Below are 22,030 nucleotides of genomic sequence, written 5' to 3' on the forward strand. Positions count from 1 at the left end.
CTGGGGACCGGTGGCATGGCGAGCCTAGACAGCACCACGTGCAGTGGGTGACCAAGTTGTATTTCAAGTCTCCATATTGTCACAGTTTGAAGTCCGCCTTGTCATACACGCCTGGACACTGTCATATGCAATTTATTATCTCTGATGTGTTGATCCTATACAATATGAAATACTGGTGTTACGGGCCTAAACACTCCCTGAGGTGCGTGTGGTGACTTCCAGTGCCGCCAGGTGAATAAAGTGCAGTCAGTCTTACTGCAGTTCATGCTGTTACCTGGGGTTCCGCTGTTGGTAATCATGTGAGGCCTCTAGTCCGCCAACAACAACCAACACTTGCCAGTGTGGAGGGCCGAACTGTCTGCCTGTGGCCAGGTCATTGTGTGCAGCAGTAAGCCTGTGGTGCGTGACAACACAAACCAATTTCAGTTTAGTGCCGGCATCTGAGGGGTGGGCCGGGAGCGAGGACCTGGTGTTCCTACAACATTGCGACCTCGTATCTAATCATCGGCTACTGGCAGCCATCAGTGGTGTCGGTGTACACTACACTAGAGTACAGTCGACACGAAAGTCGGTGACAACAGGCGGCAGACAGACGAGAATTGTGATGGTGGCTATAGTGTCCACCAGTGTCGATGATAGTTGTAGGTACGTGCACACTAACCCTGAAAGTGTATTTGTCAACATCTCCACACTTTACTTACAGCTACAGAAGTATTAAGTGTTGCGGTGCACATAGCTTTACCTCATCACTGTGATATTTTTACGAAAGTTAATAAAGACTTGAAACTCCTTTGCGCGTTTACAAAAATTCCTTTATCTACCTCACTGCTTCCCTCTCTTCTAACTGACGACGACGTCCGTACATTTCAAACATACGAAAATTCTGCAAGATTATTTTCACTTTGCCGCAGTTTATTATTTAACATGATGTAGCGTTAGCAACCACTACTTACATAAAGCTGAGTTAAACATTTTGTACATTAGACAGCTGCTTGTGTTTTGCCTTTCTCCACAAGACCTCATACTGAGTTTGTCGGGTGCGCTAACTACTCGACTGCTTGTTGTCTACAGAACACCGCACGCGCTAAAAATTACTGGAAGGTGTTGTGGTCCTGCTAGGCTTTGCTAGGTGAGCGTCTAGTCAACGTAGCCCGTGACCTTTCGGTCGTTGGGAAGTCCGGTATCTCGGGTCCGATTTTTGTGAGGCTGTCACTTCCCCGCTGTCTTCTTTTCCCAAACCTTATACGGGGTTATGTACCCGTTCAATACCTGGATTAACACGGCTGTCCCTTGGAATAAGTATAGTGTCACATTTTTTTATAAAAAACCCACTAATAATGCTATGGTCAGCTGCTTCCGGTGTCCGACTGCCATGACAAGTGGCGTTGTTATGCGACTCATGTTGACGTATTCTCTGTGGTTAGGCCGTGAGCATCGTGGACGTTGACTAAAGCCTCGTGTCACCCCCACCCCATAGCTACGGCATCTTCCTCCCTCCCCCAACCAACAGGGCGGGGCTGTTTCTGCGTCATGTCAGGGGCTTGAGGATGGAGCGACCCTCCCTGTCCACGCACAAGGTGTTGCCATGTCCAGGTTGTACTGGCAGGTGTGGTAGCCCAGGTTGAAGTGGAAGTCACACACGTGTCCCAGCGAGCACGGGGTGGAAGTGTTGCACGGGACAAGGGGCATGCAGGTACCCTGCTCGCACGTGCCGTCGGACAGCCCAGGTGACAGTGGATCTTGGGATAGCAGATGGTGTGGTAGGCGCAGTATTCGTGCAAACAACAGCCTTGTCCGCAGTATCGATACTGAAACACGAACATAATACAAGTACAGCTCGGTAAACAACTACAGCATGGTACAGTATGTATACCACGGTAAATAACTACAACATGGTACAGTCAGTATAACTACAGCATGGTACAGTCAGTATACCACGGTAAACAACAAATTTCTGTCACGGACTTGCCCCTTATACAGACAATTAAGATGGATTAACAATGAATGTACATTGGTACTGCGCTTTACCACAACACTGGGGTCATGAGCTGAGTTCTAAGTCACTAACAGTCTGCCATAACAGTAGGAACACACAAGTACACAACATGACCTCTTGACCCCTACTCATGATATCTAACGAAAAGAAACTCAGATCAGGACAGCGGTGTAGACAGCCCTCGCTGGTTAAGACGGATACACGCCAGAGATTTACAGGGGGAGATGCGTGCAACGGTAATATCCACCGTCCTCTGCAGTCTTCGCTGTCTTCACCCTCTGTCCTCGTCAAGCCGCTGCCCACTGCTTCAAAACTGTTTGGAGCATCCGCTCTCTTTTCATTAAATTCTCAAGGTGGTCGAAGTCATTTGTGATTCCGGATCGTGGGCAACGTGCTGCTAGACAGTTGCTTCCTGCAGTGTGTTTGTGTGCTGTGACATACTGGTGCTGCTGCAGTGTGTGTCTGTGACATACTGTTGCAGGATCACGTGACGTACTCTGCTGCCGGCTCTGTTCAAGTGCTGTGGCCGGTTATGTCGGCGACGTACAAAGCGCCACCTGTCAGACCTCGTCCACCATCCGCCGGCAACGCCTCGAGCTGAAGTCTGGAGCCCGCCGCACGTGCTGTCAGCGCCACCTGCCGGCCAGCGCACCGGCCGGCCATATTATTTCTGACGTCAAGACGTGCTGGGCCGCCACCTCGCGTGAAGTTATCGGCCTTTGATTGTTCGCACAAATCCGCTTTGCCCACTGAAGCTTCTCTCCTCGGAATCGACCCACAAGGGCTTTGGGGACAGTGAGACGTCACACGTGCAGACCGTTATGCGCGAATAACGACAGAACGTAAACAGCGAGTTTCCACAAGCTCGGTGTGCTATGTATCGTCACGTGATGTAGGCCGTACGTTCTCACAAGCTCAGTGTGCTATGTATCGTCACGTGATGTAGGCAGTACGGTCTCACAAGCTCGGTGTGCTATGTATCGTCACGTGATACTGCAGACCCTAGTGTATCACCAGCACACATGTGATACTGCAGACCCTGGCACCAAGAGGTAGGCAGTATACAGAGAATAAAAGAGACCCCACAATAGAGCCTTGAGGCACCCTGTACTTGCAAGGAGTTGGGGGAGATGTGGAGCCCACAACTACTACAGCTAGCACTGGAACAAGTTCAAAACAATGCCAGACACACAGACACCGAAAGTAACTTAAGGATGTCATGGTCGCTTGTATCAAACGCAACTGACAGATCCGCTACTACAGTAATGAGATGTTATCCAGCACTACAGTAATGAGACTACGGTAATGAGATGTTCAGCCTACAGTAATGAGATGTTATCCAGAACTACAGTAATGAGATGAGAGTAATGAGATATTATCCACCACTACAGTAATGAGATATTATTCACCACTACAGTAATAACCTGCTATTCCTGTCGCAAGCAGAGAGTCAATCACTCACCACTCGAGGCGACACCACTAAGGTCGACTGATTTTCGCCACAGACTCACTCAAACAGCTCGAGTGCCCGGGGAAGTGTTCCAGAAGCTGGAGCAGTACAATAGTTTCCGTTACGTTGAGCAGAAAAGTAATGGCGACAGAATGATAGTTTCGAGGTTACTGCGGTCGAGGCTGGCTTTCTTGAGGAGTCAGGCGACGACTGTATGTTCGCACGAAGGTACAGCACTAATTGACATTCTGTAATTAGGTGTTGCTAGTGTAGAGGGGCGGTCGGTCCGGCGCTGATTGGCTAGGGTAATGTAAGGGCAGAGTTGAGACGAGGCGACAGACGGACTGGACATTGCAGCAGTCACAACTTACAACATCGTCACACACTGTAGTTGTACTGACATGAAAACTACATCGACGTGGGTAGTGTCGTCACTGGTCAAGCGGTCAAGAACGACGGATGCGACACCTGCTGGCTGATGAGTGCGTGGGAGGAAGTTTACATTTCACCACTATCACACTCATCACACCCCCACCCGAATGAAGTGTTTCATATGTGTGTGTATGTGTTGTTAATGACCACTTTGCATTATCGATGTTGACTGTAGCCAGCCTCCATCTTTGTCTTCTGTGGTATTGTGTGACACGTGAGACTTCAATGTGTCAGCTCCGACACTGTGGCGACAAGCTAATACCGATTAGTGCAGCTGTGGGGCGATCACACATTTACATCAGCCATTTGCAGAATACTAAGGCAACATAAAAACATAATATTTGTATTATCATGTGTGAACAGACACAAGTGCCTTCAGTAAACGTCACGCTCGCTACTCTGGAACACCAACAGACGAGCACTGCAAGAGTCGTAAATGTCACACTGTCATGTACACTTGGAGCAGACATGGCAAGATTCGTGCTGTTTTCAAACACGCTGTGCCCATCCACTATTCTCAACAACAACAAAAGTAAAAGGAAGCTTAAAAAAAAAAAAAAAAAAAACAACCAAACGAGGACACCCAGTTTTTAGTCTGATTACAAACGTACCCTCCGGCTGTTTGCGCCTCCGCTGAGAAGAGCGACGGCAGCTACCAGCTTCAGCAGCATGGTGGGCCTACACCAGCCCCCGGCTCGTCTGTCAGTCATCTGTCACAGCGCCACCTGTCTGCACCAGCACCAGGGTGTAATGAAGCACTTGCACGCCGCTCGGTGTCGGACACTAAACTGCAATGAAGGCGTCGGCTACCACAAAAGTCGCTGCCGCAGCTGGTGTAGTTACGGCCACCTGAAATGTTACAAAAAGTGATTTTTCTGCGCACGACTGTAATTTCTTAAGATGCGCGCCTCGATATTCGGTGGGCGCTAGCTCTGCGCGTGCGCAGCCATCAGCTTGCCAGTCCAACACGCATGCGCACTGGGGCTTGCCAAACCATCAAAGCTGACACGTGCCGCACACAGGCGCCAACGAGACGACGGGCTGGAGATTTCTGACGATGATTTGAGAAGTACGTCGATGACTACGACGACTGCCGTCATCGTGCTAGTACCTTTCCGACAGCGGGTGGGCACCCGTGATGGTGCTGACGTCTGACAGCCTAGCCGCGCGTGCGTGCGAGGCTGAGTGGATAGGTGATGCTGAAGTTTTTTTGTTGTCCGCGAAACAAATGAAGATTATTGCAAGAGCTTCCTAGTGAGTACAGATCGATAAAGGCTGGCAGCTGTCCACTGGCTGTATCCTATGTGCTGTCACCTAACCCTGCTCTTGTCTGTCTTCCTCAGTTACTGTCATCCTTCACTTATCAATAAGTCATCACCATGCGTCCACACCGTCTGACTGCCACACGCGCACATATACATTCACTCGTGCACACACACACACACACATAAAACACATTTATACCTACATCTATTCACATTATCTCTCACACACACACACTTCTGATTAGCAACATATTTTGTTCGGCTTTATAACCAGAAAAACTACCTGGCAGGGTGTCTGCCGCTACCAGAAATCCCAATCAATGGCATTAACAAATTAATCAATAGTTAACGACTCGGTCAACACTATGAATCGTGCAGGAGTTGAAATGCGGCTTTGCGGACAGCCAAGCCAGAGACCTGCAAAAAGTGAGAAAACCAGTGTGCGACATGCAGCCTCTAGGTAGGTGGCACCAGGTTAGGCAGTACTGGTTTGGGAGGGACATCGTGGCCAGGCGGGGGGTTTTACACCAAGTAAGCAGTCAAGGCTATACCACGACAAGACAACCAGCAACTAAGGCTATATCACAAGACAGCCAGCAACTAAAGCTATATCACGACAATACAACCAGCAACTAAAACTATATGACGACAAGCTAGTCAGCATCTAAAACTATATCACGACAAGGAAGTCAGCAACTAAAGCTATATCACGGCAACTAAGACTACATCACGGCAAGGTAGCTAACCCTGGAAACAGATGCCACATGAAAATAAAGAACTGCGTGCCTGAGTCGAGACTTGAACCTTGGACAGCCAACCTTCACTGTATTGTGGACAGACGCTAACCGGTACACACTTAGGTGAGGCCAGGTTAGGTGGTACATGTACTATGTTAAGGTGGTACATGTACTATGGGTGGTACATGTACTATGTTAAGGTGGTACATGTACTATGTTAGGTGGTACATGTACTACATGTACATGGACATGTGTTAAGTGGTACATGTACTATGTTAAGTACACTATGTTAAGGTGGTCATGTACAGACTGTTGGGTATAGAATGATAGAATCTGTTAGCCCCAAATGCACAAGACTGGGTCCTTATCCATTCCAGAAAGTACTAAGGACGGACAACTAGATGACAGAACACTGCCCAACATGCGCGTCCTGGCCGGACTCTCCAGGCCCTTACACTCCTAGGGGCGGTAGTTATGAAGCGAGAGTGTCCCAGGGCAAAGTCGGGAACTCTAGGGAAAGCGTTCATGTTTTCTTAGTTACAAGGTGATGCCCAGGCCCCCGAGCACACTACTTTCTGTTTGCTTACCCAAGGCATGTTCGTTCCCAGGGATGTTGGAGAAATTAAGGACAAGCCGTATCTCCGCAGTTATAAAAGCGGTGGTTTAGACCTCGCACACCACTTCACTCTCTCACACACACCCAGCTGGCCAGCCACAACAGCAGGGAAGAGAGAAGGTGAGGGGACAGAGCGTCCAGTAGCGCAAGGCTGGCTGTCACCAACACCTGGCCCCCGCCGCCTTTTTCCGGTGCCCATGGCTGCTGTCGCGTGAGCTTTATCTACCCCTCCTGTTATCTCCCGTCTCTTGAGCTATTGAGAACTATCGATTTCAGCTTGTGGTCAGACGCCAGTCCGCTCAACTACCATCGACCAGCACAGAGGGATTATCAGCTGTAATCCCGGGGCGGCGGAGATAAGGCTCACACCCAGACGCAAGCGGCTCTCAGCCACACATTGTAGGCACACACACACCTCTGGTATGCACATACAGCATCATGCACACACACACACGTTCCTCTTTACACTCTCTCTCTACTACAGCACCTACACTGATCTGGTCTTGTTGAAATATAAATGCCTGTACACAAGTGTTAGCAAACACACAGACACATGTTCACATACAACACATTCTCACTTGTTTTCATCACATGTATTGCAGCACCTGAACATGGTACAGTATCACAGCCAAGTGTTTCACTAAAGACAGCAGAGCATCACCCAGCCTCTCCATCGTCTCTCAGGTTATAGTTCCTCACACCAGGCCGATGGGGCGTCTTCACCTTTCTCGCTTTATTGACCACAGCTTTCACCTTGGTGCCAGAGGTGTGGTCCTTTTTGTCCATTGCCAGACGACGACCATGCACAGCAATATTACCATCCTCATCAGACAAACGGAGACTCTGCTTGTTGACGCTTGTGGTGTAACCTGAGATCAGTACAGATAAAACAAGGCATTTAATGCAATTACACCCCACGTTTATGACCAAAAAGTAACCTCTGATTTTAACTTCCACACAGTAGTTGTAGGCCTGTGGGTTTGTCTCACTTTGTCATTCATTTGCTGTTTAAATGCAATTTAAATTTTATGATAAAATTTTCATGTTTTATATAAGCGTGCATTTTATTTTAAAAGTTTTAATTTCAATGCAAAACGGATTATAAGTGAGAAACTGAAGATTTTGCATAAAGATGTGATGCTGGCTACTAAATATTCATCAGCTTCAGTAGCAACTCTTCAAACTGACACACAACAACTTACCACTTGGTTCTTGACTACGGATCAGGTCTGGACTGGCTGGACTATCCAGGAGTCGCCACACATCCTGCAGGGATTGACCACCCACTGAAGAAATGCTGAAGTCCATACTGGCAAGCATAGATGATGTGGCAGGAACATTACCCGGTGCAGTTGTCTTCTGTTGCATGCGGCCTGAATCTAGGATGTGACGAAAAAAAAAATAATGGTAACATGGTTAAAAAATAAAAAAAAAGAAAGGCTTGTCCAGACAACTGTAGTCCATCTACTCGTATGTGTGGGTGGGAATGTGGTCATATGAACACATATATTGTTCTTGTCATTTTTTCCTCTTTATATTTGCATTTGATTTTATTCTTCGTTTAGTACAGTTGTTTATTAGTTATAGCTCATGTTATTTGTTTGTTTTCCTGTCCCTCGTACGCCGTCCATGCTTCATTCTTGTTCTTAAGCGCTAAGAGCATACTCCTTAGAGTGTGAGTATGAGCTTTACAAATGTTGCATTATTATTATATATAAACATATACTTATCCACAGTCTTATGGCAGGTATGCATTGAAACTTTTGTCTTCAGTGAGCACTGATCTGATGAGCTTCATTTACAAAGGTGCCATCATTACAAACTGAATGTTCCTTTGATAGCTCACACAACAGATTGTTTCACTGATACCACGGGGGTCTTTATAAAAGACTAAATGTTACAGGCAGTACATCCAACTTTGTTCTACATCTTCTTGGTGACAGCCTTTCCCACAGCTTACCACCATCCTTGGCTTCAACCTTCTCTTTCTCAGGGATGCCATGAAGATCCTCCTCACCCTGCACTGGGGGTGCAAACCGCTGAGCATACTGCAGCTCCTGCAGATAGCAAACACACCGTATGGTGGTAACGGCCAGATTCCATTCCTTATTTATGAGTTCTTTTCTATTCTGATGCTATTATTTTCTACATTTATTCTCCCTATAAAATAAACTTTCTAGAAGATTAAATCCTCACGACAAAGTCAAGAAAAAAAACTCAAGAATGTGACTTGACACTGACCAGCTGCACAAGCTTACCTGTAACTGATCCTCCTATCCAGCCCCTATCTGAACCACCTGGGAGTTTGTACTTTGTCATTACTGCTCCTCACCTGTTTAGTCAGCTGATACTGTAGATGCTCTAACTGTGAAAGTCGACCTGTCAAAGCACTGTCTTTAGGCTCTACAGATGCAGGAAGGTGTTTTGCTCTTGCTAGTCTGTCCACCCCAACTGACATCTGCATACCTTCAATGTAAATAATTCTCTTGTACATACCTTCAAAATAAACAACCCACTCTTATGATACTTTCAATGTAAATAACTCTTGTACATTAAGTGCTGGAATGATTTCACTTGTTTTGCTAGGTACTTAAAAAAGTCTTTACTAGACATACATAGCATACAGGTGTTCCCCAAAGTACAAACAGGTTACATTCCTGAGATCGTCTTCAGATTCAAGCAAACAGGGTAAGTGATATATGGACAATACACCATCCTGTCAACAAAAATGACATTTCACAGCATCAATAAGTGGACAGGTAATGTTTCACCTGTTTACTTGAGTTATGTAAAGATAAGAGATGTGAGATAAGATCCCTTACCTGTTTACTTCCAATCCAACCCCCTCCCAGAAGATTGGGCAATGCATGACTTACCTGCTTGCTTGAGCTCTGCTTGGAGCCTGTTGCTGAGTTCTGTCAGCTGTTGTTTCTCTCTCACAAGCTGTGCAATGTGTTTGGCTGCCCGAACAAGTTTGCCTTTCCACTCGGATACAGAAGTACCACCTCCCACATCGCCAGGAAATGCAAAATAGTCTCCCTTTCCCTGACGAGCTATGTCAAGTTGATTTGCACGATTGCGAAGGGAGCTTAACTCTTCCTGTAATTGCTGAATCAGCAGCTCCTGTGGGACATGCACAGTTATGTCTCTTGGAAAGAGCGAAAAGCTAGCATCTGACAACAGATGCCCCACCGGGATAGATTATACAAGGTGGATACATACTGCATCAGCTTAGCTTCATAATTTAATTTTAAACGGACTGAGTCACTCATAAAGATAATTGCATTTGTTGTTGTCTGTTAAATCACATATATTTATTCACAGTATCACAACAGAGGTTATTCTAAGATCTCGAAAAATGGGACCAGGGGCCCTCTCAATGGGGAAAAAGGGGCTCCTTCAAACGAAATGAGGAGCCCATCAAAACGAACACATTCTCACTTCTTTTATGTATACAGATTTATTTCTGACATGCAACAAAATATATTTATAAAGAACAAAACTATTTATGGCAAGAAACTGAAGATTAATCAGATAGATATTTTTATCTGTTACAGTAAAATCATCTTTCTGGCAGAGCATTCTAAATTTTCAAAGCCCTTAATCTTTGCATCTGTCTCATAAGTACCGTTAGCTAATGTTTACGCATTTTCTATCTGTCCACCCTTGCAGAGGCTCAATCTCATTTTTTTGTTTTATCTACGCATATTTTTTTTTTTTGGTCATGAATGAAGAATAACAGAGAAGGCAGTTGCTTTTGCTTCCTTTTCAGCTTGCTTGCTTCTGATGCCCTTGAAAAAGTCAAATTACTTCTTCTAATACAGGCTTTGACAATTTACTTCCTGGTGTGAATAACACTTGGCCAGTTTGAAAACTATCCACTTATTAGCCTTGATTCTAGCCAGCAAGGGTAAGTGCCAAAAACAACTTCTGAAGTGTTGCACCACATGTGCTACAGATAGGGTATTTTTGCAGGCATGTGATTATGCTGACAAACTATGAGCCCCTCAGTGAAATTTTATCAGACCCTTGCAAAGCCACAGCCGAGAATAACCTCTGTCATAATATTTGACACAGTACTTCATATTTTCAAAAGAAAATTCAGAATATTTCATCTTCATGCCCCACAGACCTGTGCGCCAAAGTTGATGGCAGGTCTTTTTTCTGCCAAATCTAGCTTCAACACGGAAACCTGAAGAAAAAATACATGTTGTTAATAAGCAAGGGGCCAGACTTTGGTTTCAGGTAAACTACACAAGGCATTTCTTACTCTCCCTTGGCTTCAACATATACCTCTTGACAACCCCTAAGAGGACTACTGTGACACTATCATATGGCAGGCACACACACACACACACTGTGACCAACCATAACATAATGCTTGTACACACACACATACACACCTACTGCCACCCCTAAGAGGACCACTGTGACATCATATTACATGCACACACATATGCATACACGAATCAGAGACCTGGTTTCGTAGAGCTGTCAGTTCTGCATTGTTCTCCACACTGGCCTGGTGGAACATGTCAGCTTCTCGTTGTGCTTCTGTCAACTGCCCTTGTAGTTGGGAAACTTGTTGGCGTAAGGCTGCAGCTTCGGCTGCATGTCTCCTCTGCTGTGCCCCGTTCTCGTATCGTAGCTGCTCAATGGTCACTTGCAGTTCCTGAGGCTGTCAGCATCAAAAAGGAATAAGAAATTTGACCATATGTGTCAGTCTAAACAACATCTAATTCAACAGCAGTCTGTGCATTTACGTCATCTGCTGTGCAGTTTCTACTTATTCTAATTTTTAACACTATACTTTTTAAATACGTTTCCCTCACATATTGTGCCCAGGGATGAGTAGTCTAGAGCTTCCCAGTTGAAAAGTTAACCAAAGAGCCAGTGCTCAATGTAGAAGGTCAAGGATTCAAATCCAAACACATTCCACTAAACGTGAAACTATTCATAAGTAGGTTTCATTTCCTGCAAATCCCAATGGGTAAGTGATCTACAGCCCAAGCATGGCATGGGAAGACAGGTTCCCCAGGCAAATGTCCTACCCCAAGTTACTGTCTTTTAGGTAATCTTGAGAAGGATAAAGGCTAAGGAAGTAAACACCTATAGCATGTCTTGTGATACCCATTGCTGAGATACCACCACTAGAACCTGGTGCCACGCAAGTACAGCAACAACGCTATCCCATGGCTTACAGACAGTTGTTTGAAGCACTGCCCCAAAAGAAGATGCCTATGCTTCCAGATTACTGTGATTACTAGCGGTCTTCATTGTCTCCCATCCACATTTATTTCCAGCCATGTGGTTGCATGAAATTGTAATTGAAGCTCACACAGTGTGACTGCTTGATGTATTGTTCCTTAAACATGGTAAGACTATTAGCAATTATTGTACTAGATATATTCAGGGATCATTCTGGCCCTCATCATGAAACAATGATTCTTTGTAACCACTGCAATGATTTTCAGGGCTATTCCCTGATCCAACTGTTTTTCACAGGCAACTTATTATAAAGATTATGCTCAAAGATGTTCAGGCGAAATTTTATCTCACAGGCATGTACCCTGCATTCACTAGGTTATTAGTTGACACTTGCGCTGATTAGCTAGGAGATTGTTGTTCCTTTTGTTATTTTGACACCTGCACATTACTGGGAATCTAAGTTAGATCTTTGTGTTTGATCAACCAATGACAAATTTGGAAATCGCTTATAGACGTCACATCCTCTGCTCCCTATTCTTCAACAGCTACAATGGGTCACTGCGAAGAGAATAAATAATGCCATTTACAAGTGCTTGTATCACACATCAACCAACCTGTTTGGAAGTTTCCTCCAGGACTGCCTCGAGGTGCTGGAGCCTGGCCTGCTGTTTTTTCACTATCGCTGCTAATTCCACTTTCTCTCCACGCAGTACACCTTTGGACAAGCAACAAAAATCAACAAGGTACATTACCACTTCAAATAAAATGCTGGACATCAACAGAGACATCAGGATCAACTGCTGTTAACCTACAGACTTACTAGAAATTTTAAATAAAATGTTTGAAATGAGATAACAGAGGCTTTAGAGTTTGTGTTATTTTTTCAACATTTAACATTCAGCCTTTAAGCGCATGCTGATGCATATTCATGAGGATCAAAGCTAACCCATCATGTTGTTCAGAGACAAGATGTGACTGCGAACTCCAGTGTCCTTGACCTCTGACAGAATGTGCTGGCTATCTTGTGGAGGACGAGCCACCAGATGTCCAAACTTTTCTGCCTGTGCAACTTTCTCTGCCAACTCCACATTCTGTCTCTTCAATTCCTTCAGCTCCTTTTCAAGGGACTCGGTGTGCTCTAAACACATGCAAGCACTAATTAACTAGGAGTAACACTATGCAGTGCCTGACCTAAACATTTACGCAGAAAAATGCTATTCTCTCCTTGGATATAAACCAATACTCACTCATATATAAGCCACTACTCTGATGTAAACCAATACTCACTCTTGATATAAACCAATACTCACTCTACACTGTTTGATTTTTTTCCCTCCACGTAGAAACTGTTAGAAGTGTATGAATCATCCACTACATGCAGAAACCATTAGAAGTGTATAAAACATCCACTACAAGCAAATGCTAACACTATCTTTCTGCTCTTGTTGCTGCTCAAGCTGCTAACAAAGTTCTGGACGCATTCATGATTTCTCACAAAAGTAAATGGTTTCTCTCAGACAAAATGGTTGATTGCTCACCAGGACTGTGCTGAGCACTGAGAGCCACAGAAGGAGGCATGACCTGGCCAATGGATTCCATCTGCTGTCTCATGGCTGCCAAAGCCGCTCTCAGTCCACTGTTCTGTTCACGTAGATTCTCCAGCTCTTGCTCACTGTACTTCTCACTTGAAATCTGTCACATTAAGAAAATGGACTCACAAAAAAACTCACATACTTAAGATCTAGATCAAGAGAGTGATGACCCTTTGCCTAGCTGACTAGAGGGGATTAGCTCTCCGTCGCTTTTTGTCTTCTCCTGTTAATCTGAGTTCAAGCTTTTTGTGCAATGTTGATCTGTGCATCTATAATGCAATTTCATATATTCCTCGATTACACTTTATGCCTGTGCCACTTTTCTTCTTTTTTACATCATTTTATTTCTACTACCACATCAGCGCCGTCTTGTCATGACTTACATTTTAGATCTGTGCATCAGCAGTGTCAACAAGACTGATTTTTTTTCTACAATTGCTAAAATTTCAGTCACGCAGGTCTCATAGACTAACTGTGCATCTCTCTGAAACTAGTTTGTGACTGTTAGTACGATGCTCTAACAAGCGTTGCCATCATGAAACCTTATTTCTGTCTGCACAAGTTAAGCCACTCCACCAAAGATTGACAGTTGAGCTTCCATTAACAAAAAAAATCATACTCTCAGCTATTTTTTAAAACAGAACTTTATTGACTTAAGATTTCATGCAATGGCCAGGCTGCAGACCGAATATGAACTGATGGTATTATTTAACCTGAGTGGCCACACTACGTGGACATGCAATAATTTTATTGTTTTTTAGATCATCGTTCATTATTAATATGTATGTGTGTTTTTCATTTCTTATTTCCTTTCTTTATTTTTTTCGTAAAGCACTTTGAGCCTCTTGATGGTGGTGTAAAGTGCTATATAAATTAACTTTATTATTATTCTTATCTAAAGATTCATGCTTCAAACAGTAAAATTACATATAACTTGTAATTAACAGATCTTCAACTGCTAAAAATTAAAGTTAATAGGTGAAAATGAAAAACAAAAGCGGAAGCACATTCACCCATGAACACACTGGTGTGACTTCAATATCGGATCACCATTCATACCTTAAGATTCTTGTCCAAAGGAATATCATGTTTCTTTAAAGTTGCTAAGGCATGGTCATGGTCACGAGTCACTGCACGTAATAACATGGTTGCCTGCTCAAGTTCTCTGCCCTTCTCTTTGCTGCAGCTATAGCCTAGATGTCAAACCCAATTAGCAATGTTTTCAATAAATTCCTTCTATTAACAATTTAAAAATACTCTATACTAACATGTCTAGCGAAATTAGTTCACAGACTTATTTTCATTATCTTATTAATTACTAGAAGATGAAGTAAAGCTGAAAGTAATTTACACACTAAAACAGTACAAAATACCAGCCAGTGAATAAATAATAAATGATTAGAGTCTGACAAAACAGGTAAACACTGATGTACACACATGAACACACATGCACTAACAAACATCCTGTCATGTACTGTATAAATACATGTCAAGTCACCTCATCTCGTGCCCAGTAAGACTGACAATGAGATCCTCAGATTTGTCATATTGTCGTCGCTCCATCTCCTCACAGCGTCGCTGCCAGTCAATGTCAAGCTGGGCCTTAGCTTGCTCCAAAGCCTTTTCCCTCTCCACTGCCTGTAACAGCTCTTTTTTGTACCTGCAAAGCCACCAGCTTTATCTGGAGAAGGGTTGGGGTGCTTCTTGTTAACAATACTTTCTTGTTACCTTCAATGCCACCATCCCATCTGCAGATAATCTACAATGATTTAAATAACAGCTTCACGCCAAAAAACATGGAAGGTTCAAATACAAACTTGTTCAGAAAGAGGGTAACTTGCTATCCAGTTTACTGTTCCAAATGTCTTAAAACTAGTTGAAAATGAGATGTCAGCAGTCAGTGCAACATGATAGTGCTGCAAGTGTCCAGAGCCTGTTAACTATGAGACATTAGCAGTCATTGCTACCTGACATGATTCTTAAGTGTCTAGAGCTGGTTAACCATGAAATATAAACATCAGTGCTACTTATCCTCCTAAAACTCTGATGGTAACTAGAATGTTTCAAACATGGCAACATATCCTTCAATTTAAAAAAAAAGTAGGTGGGCTGTTTGATTGCTTGACTAGTTTTTGCGAGACAGCTAAGGGACCTATTTCATACATCAAATTATGAAGTGGGTCTGTCCCTGCAATTTAAGACCATAAATGGTCTACATCTCTGGAGGACAACAAGAAAAAGGTTATTTATAAGATATTACTGCTAAGACAAGAATTTTGACTTGATTTAGACTTGCATGTGTTTTCACAATTAATGAAGTCTTCAACTTTGCCATGTCAGGATAATCTAACCTGAGAAGATCATCTTTGCGCTGAGCAAGTTCTGAACGTAGTCGACTGATCTCCTCTTGTGCACCTTGCAATTCCACATCTCGAGTCACTGCATCTCGTGACATGTCCTTGACGTGAGTGTCCCACCTTGTCTTTAAATCTAGTAACTCATTTTGTAACCTGTCACATAAATCTAAACCAAGTATATTCTGAGACAACATGGCACACCATCCTCTATACACACAAACATCAACATGCATTACTATAGCAGCGGATGTAATATTCTGCTAAAAGCATATCACATCAGACAAGTAGGATTTGGAACATAAGTATTCAAAGATCAAGTTTAGTTTTAAATCAGGTCTAACTGCTTGTCTGAAGGATGCTAAGTGTAAGGGTAGCATGATCATGACCTACTTGTATGACAGGATCAAGGATATTCAGATTTTCCCAGTACATACCAAAGACAAATTTGAACTAGTCTAATTACAGGATAAACATCAGTCAAAATTACAATCATTCCTGACAATCCATTATGACCACTTGTAAAAGTGTCAAGGAATATGTTACAATTTTATAATTTGGGTAAAATTTGAGTTTTAACCTACATGATACTGCTTAAAAAGTTGTTTACCAATACCAGCTCTGGCAAATAAATACCTTAATTACTTACTTTTCAATATGCATCTCATGGTCCTTCTTAAGATCATTGTTGGTCCATTGAAGCTGTCGGATCTGGATGTTAGCGTCCTCGAGTTTGGACTGCAGTGCCTGTGTCTGTTCAATCAGGGTTTGTTCTTTTTCCTCACATGCTGACTTCAGTCGATGAACACTTGCCTCTCGCTCTCGCATGGCCTTGTCAAGCTCAGCATATCTGTTATCAATGTTCCAAGAAGTCACCGAAAGCAATTTAATGTACAATCATGCAGTTGTTATTGAGTTCTATATTTCTTGCAGATATTTCTTTAGTGCTGTTTGTCATGTCACCCAAAGAACTGTCAGAAGTAGAGAAAGTCCATGATGTACATGCAGACACACAGAGAAAGCTCAGTACACTGCAGAGCGAAAGCACTTACTTCCTGTGGAAATCCTCCTGTAGCTTAGCTGTAGCTTTCTCCTGCCTCTTGAGCTGCTCCTCCAAGTCTTTGATCCTGAAAATATATCCAAATAAAAAGCATGTACACAGGAGGGTCCAGAAAACACATCAATAAGTAAACATATATTCATGAAGATCTTTTTTATATATGTAGCCATAGGTAAGCACATACACAATAATATCATATATGCAAACAAAAACAATCATTTTAGTTTCTGTTATTATTTAAAAGCTAACAAAATACACAATGAAAACATACATCGGGTCTGTGTTAAGGAATGCACAACTTTAATATAACATTAGGTTCATTAGCCTGTTTTGTCTTTTGATGAATACAAAGACATGACTAAATGGTGTTCTAACGAAATATCCTGCATATTTTATTAATTAGGATGTTTTGTGAATGCTTACTGACCTAGCGTCTTTAATGGAGTTGGTGTCAGCCAGCTGCCATTGCGTCTGCTTCAACTGTTTCTCCAAGTCACGGTGAGACTGGGAGGCTGCCTCCACCTCAGTGCTTTGTCTCTCTCGCTCCCCTCGCAGTAACTCTATCTCCTTGCCCAGTAGCTGGGCCTACAGACATCCACAGAAATGATTACAACTGTACAAGATGCATAGTAATGGTTACAACTAGGTATGTGGACAGAGTATAATAGTTACAGCTGAACCTAAATACAGAGTAATAGTCACATAAAAAGTACAAGTGATGTGACAGCTGATAGCCACTAAAATTAGTGCACAGATGACACAACCAATCATGTTGCTGCCTTACGGAAAACACAATGCTTTTATCATAATCTTTGCAGTTCTCTATAAGAAAAGTCTTGCAAGTGTAATTATTTGCGGTGTTAGAGTGGAAATCCTAGTCTGAGCAAATAGACTAGAGTGCTTTATTTGGCCTGAATGCTTGACCATTACCTTGAGATCATACTCCAACACCTTGGCGCTCATCTCATCAGTCTGAATACGAAATTCATGTTCCCTTTTCTTGAGGGCATCTTCAAACTCTGGGATCACCAAACAATCCTTTACTTAAAGGGCTGGACCAATTACTTTTATTTTTTTATTTCTATGCTATCAACTTGTACATTTCCAACACGTGGTAACAAATGGTGAGTAAAGCTTGTACACAACTGAGCATCAGACCCTGCATGCAGTTAAAGGAAACATCCTTCATCTTTACTTTAAAAAATGTCAGTTATAGAAAACATCCTTTATCTTTATTTCAAAAATACACCCAGTGTCTACTTCAATCATCAGTGTGCATGCTAATACTTGTGCTATAAATGCTACTGGTATCACAATATAGGACTCAGCACCTGATTATATGTCACATGTAACAACTAGGAATGAGGGATTTTTTGGTCATTTTGTTGAGTTTTTGTTTGGTTTTAATTTTTGTATTTTGTAACTGGTAGCAGAGGAGGTTGGACAAGCATTAGCAGAAAAAAAAAGACAAAACTAATAACATTTTACCTGTGGTGAGCTCATGGCGTTGCCTGTCTAAGTCAGCGTCCAGGTCTGTCAACTGCCGCTGAAGCTTTCGGCGTAAGGATTCAAATTCAGCACGCTCCCGAGTGAGTTCTCCATTCTTTGTGCTAACAGTGTCACAGAGGCAGTGAATGTCAATGACAGAAGTAAAACTTACAAGATTGATCTGTAACAAAACTTTTCAGAACAAAAACTTACAGTATCCAATTATTGTGTCACATACTAAGCCAGTGTACTAGTAGTGGTCATAGGAGAGAACTCATCAAACAATAGCCCAATAATCTGACAGCACTTCAACCCTCTATCTGTTGTCTTCTTACAACAGCATGAAGACAGAAAACAGCTATGGTCACCAGCAACTTGGTGAAGCCCACTACACACAAACATGACACACTACATATTACACAAAACATATCCACTATACACACTACACACTATAAACCCATATTACACACCACATACTGGCCACAGCATACTACTCATCTCATTATGGGAGGCTGTAAAAAGTATGCAAAGCAGGGATAGCGTCTTACTAGTGAGGAAATGCTGCAACAAAAAACTACAGGTGGTAAGGAGACAAACCTTTTGAATGCCTCAATTTCTGCCTGTTTTTCCCTGAGCCGCTGCTGATATGAAGCATGAAGATCATCTCGAGCAAGCTGCTCCCTCTGCTGTGCCTTCTTCACATCATCCAGCTGGATACGCAATTCACTGATTTCTGCATTGCGTATGTTCAGCTGTGCCTTAAGATCTGCAATAATAAAAAAACAACATAATATACATTTTGTCCTCTGCTGCACATTTCTTATTGTATCACTCACAGTGTTAGAGGTAACAACATTTTTTAGCAGCATTTGCTCTGGGACGAGCACTTGTTTTAAGTTTTACAGTTGTTTTTTACTTTTGAGTGCGATATAGTGATTCAGAATAATTACTCTGTTTAAAAACACTTTTGATTTGACTTTTGTTCAAAGTTTTATACTACGATGTTCCCATATTTTTTCATTCTTTTTTTTCTGCACTTTTTAATGTGCTGGTATACCTGCGAAAGCCAAGTCATATCGCTCCAACTCCTGATCACGTTCCTCCAGGAGACAGAGGTTGTATTTAAAGTCTTCCTTCAACTTGATAAACTGCTCTTGTTGCTGTTTAAGAAACCCATCCTTCTGCTTCACACTGTCCTCTAGAACCTGAAGCCTGCACAGCTCTTTAGGGATTAGGAACTTGTCTGCACGCTTTTAGCATGTTATTATTGCACATCACTAAACTCGTGGTTTGCCTCTCTGTACTGAAGTTTAATGAAGATATTGAATTAGTTGATGCAAATGATGCATAAGAATTATAACAATAATAATGCACAGGGTCAAACTCTCTGCTCTTCACAATATCAGGCTTTGCATATGTAACACAATCAATAGGGGAATAGTATCCTCTTACCAAAACACACATACAGTACAGACATTTGAACCATGGATAACACAGGACTGCTGTGGGAATGGAGCTATTAGAGAAGCTATTCCTGAAATAAGAAAGTTTTTAACACACTCTTGACACATGGAAGCAGCTGAATTATTTGAAATGAAAATGCCAAGTGAGTTCCATACAGTGGGTCCAGCATAAGAGAAGGATTGCACACCAAACCTTTCAGTGCTAATTTTTGGTAGATGAAGGATAATGTACTCTGCCAATGAATGAAGTGTCTAGAATGGACAGTAAAGAGCATATCACATAAAAAGAGAAATCACAGATGAAGATACATCACAGCTTGTAATGAACTCAAGCTTGAACTTGTAGACAGCGAAGTAAACGGAGAAAAGGTGTGATATGAGGATGCTTTCTTGACTTAAAAACAAGACATTTGTAGAGTTCTAAATTCTCTGTAGTCTGCCTTTCTTCTGGAGTAGTCAGCAAGTAAAACGGTGGTGAAATTAAGTCTAGGAAAAAACCAGCAAAACAAACCAGTGCCTTTGTTGCCTAAACATGAAGTCTTATGGCACTGACCTGAATACTGGCTACATAGACCAAATGACAAAGATATAAGTAATATAGGATGGTACAGGGACATGTCAGATGATGGTGTAGCCCAAATTATGAGTAGATGTGAAAGGGATGCTTTGAACTTCCACCATGATTGATCAGTGAAAATAAAGAAACCTCAAGACAGGAACCTCAATGAAGAAACCTCAGCGAAAAGAAGGAGGAGGAATTGGTGTTTTATGCTGTGCCAGCAATTAAAGCTATATCACGGCAAGGCAGCCAGCCCTGCAAACAGATGCCACATGCAGACAAAGAACAGCGTGCCCGAGCTGGGAGCTGAACCCATGACTGCCAACCTTCACTGTATTGGTAAAGGTGCTAACTGTTGCACCACCAGACTGCCCTACCTCAATAAAGAAACCTCAATGCAGTCTCCAAAATATACATATATATCTGTCAGATATTGAAATTTTACAAATGATACCGACCTCTTTTCAGCCAAGTCTTTCCATTCCTTCTCCTTTTGCTCTGCAAGATCCCTCAAGGCAATGGGATCATTAAAATCCATGGATAGTTAAGGTTCTGAATGCTTAACCTATTTTCCATCCATATTGAGAGACTGGGTTTAAGATCAATCTGCAACCCTGTAAAAGTGGTGAAAAATATTAATCTTTTCTTCTTCGTGACTGAAAATTGTAGTCACGATTGTCTTCCACATGAACTACTTTTAACCTGTTATAAGGCTTCGCATCACATCTCAATTAAATATTATATGTCTTTCTTAACATTTTGAATTACTTGTCTCTTATCGTGATTTTCACTATCCACACACACTTTAATTGATAATATTGTATATGTGGTAAATAATATATAATGTGCACAAAATAAACAAGCACCAACCGCAATTATCCTCACTGCCACAAGACTATTAGTAGTAGGATTTGTTATTTTCACAAACATTAAAATACAAATTGCCATGTATTTTTTCAAAAAGTGTTAAAGAAAAACAACAACAAAAGAATATTGACTTTCCAATCTTCCGTTTACCGCATACGACGACATTCCTTATGATGACATTCTCGACAACAAAAACTATACAGGTGTCGTAATTTGCTCTAGAACAGTCAAATCTCACAGGTCCTTCTCACACCCCTTAAGAGAAAGTCATCATAAGGAATTATCACCTGGCATTAGATATGTTGGTGCCTGTCGACGAGAAATGCAGCCCAAAAGTGATTACTGTACCTTTCCCCGTTTTCTAATTCATGTTTCGACTTGACTGTTGCAATGTTGTATCCTAATCTGTCATTAACACGGTAAAAGAGCTCAGACAAATATTCTTTGAAAGTCATAAGGTGGGATTAATTATCAACATTAGGTAAATATCCTATGAATGCTAGATCGTGCACACACTAAAATATTATTCATCTATTTTTCAATAGAGCCGCCCTTTACGACTTTCCGCAAAATCGATTTTGAAACATCCAACGTTAATTAAATGATGGCATAGCAGAATGTTTTATTAGTTTTAGAGCGTAATACTCATAAAGTTCTGTATATTTTCTTGACAACTATATTGCCGTAAATTCACACTATCAAGGTGTCGTCTGCTAACTTTACGTCTCCAAACGCGGAGTAAATAACATAAATATTTTCTGAAAGTCTTTAGCCAAAAGAGTTGTCAAAATTCTTGAGTCCTTAAAAACTTTTGACAATGCGATCGCTTTCTTGCGTCGTACATAAGTACATAAATAACGATAAATAAGATAAACGTACATATTCAGTGCATACTTTTTCCCATCCCTTGTCTCATAATCATTCCTTTTATTGCCATATTTTA

At 42.2% G+C, this 22,030-nt stretch overlaps 1 protein-coding gene and 1 long non-coding RNA gene across 2 annotated transcripts; both read right to left on the reverse strand.

The window, feature by feature from the left end:
* Nucleotides 1-894: 894 nt before the first annotated feature.
* LOC112562001 lies at nt 895-6,108 on the reverse strand. Its single transcript, XR_003098762.1, has 2 exons — nt 4,490-6,108; nt 895-1,808 (listed from the first exon to the last, which is right to left on the reverse strand). It is a non-coding gene; the product is annotated as an uncharacterized LOC112562001 (long non-coding RNA).
* A 966-nt stretch (nt 6,109-7,074) lies between these two features.
* Nucleotides 7,075-21,897, reverse strand: LOC112576477 (coiled-coil domain-containing protein 57-like). Its single transcript, XM_025258929.1, has 23 exons — nt 21,436-21,897; nt 20,679-20,834; nt 19,256-19,410; nt 18,796-18,964; nt 18,199-18,320; nt 17,641-17,729; nt 17,138-17,295; nt 16,703-16,777; nt 16,300-16,500; nt 15,648-15,806; nt 14,795-14,956; nt 14,616-14,632; nt 14,356-14,489; nt 13,243-13,396; nt 12,651-12,842; nt 12,319-12,419; nt 10,974-11,174; nt 10,629-10,688; nt 9,373-9,619; nt 8,829-8,962; nt 8,457-8,553; nt 7,699-7,875; nt 7,075-7,365 (listed from the first exon to the last, which is right to left on the reverse strand). Exons 2-23 carry the CDS (start codon nt 20,756-20,758, stop codon nt 7,154-7,156), a joined length of 3,096 nt encoding a protein of 1,031 aa, XP_025114714.1. The 5' UTR covers nt 20,759-20,834; nt 21,436-21,897; the 3' UTR covers nt 7,075-7,153.
* Nucleotides 21,898-22,030: the final 133 nt, after the last annotated feature.

The sequence above is a fragment of the Pomacea canaliculata genome, linkage group LG1 (assembly GCF_003073045.1).
Source record: "Pomacea canaliculata isolate SZHN2017 linkage group LG1, ASM307304v1, whole genome shotgun sequence".
Lineage (NCBI taxonomy): Eukaryota > Metazoa > Mollusca > Gastropoda > Architaenioglossa > Ampullariidae > Pomacea > Pomacea canaliculata.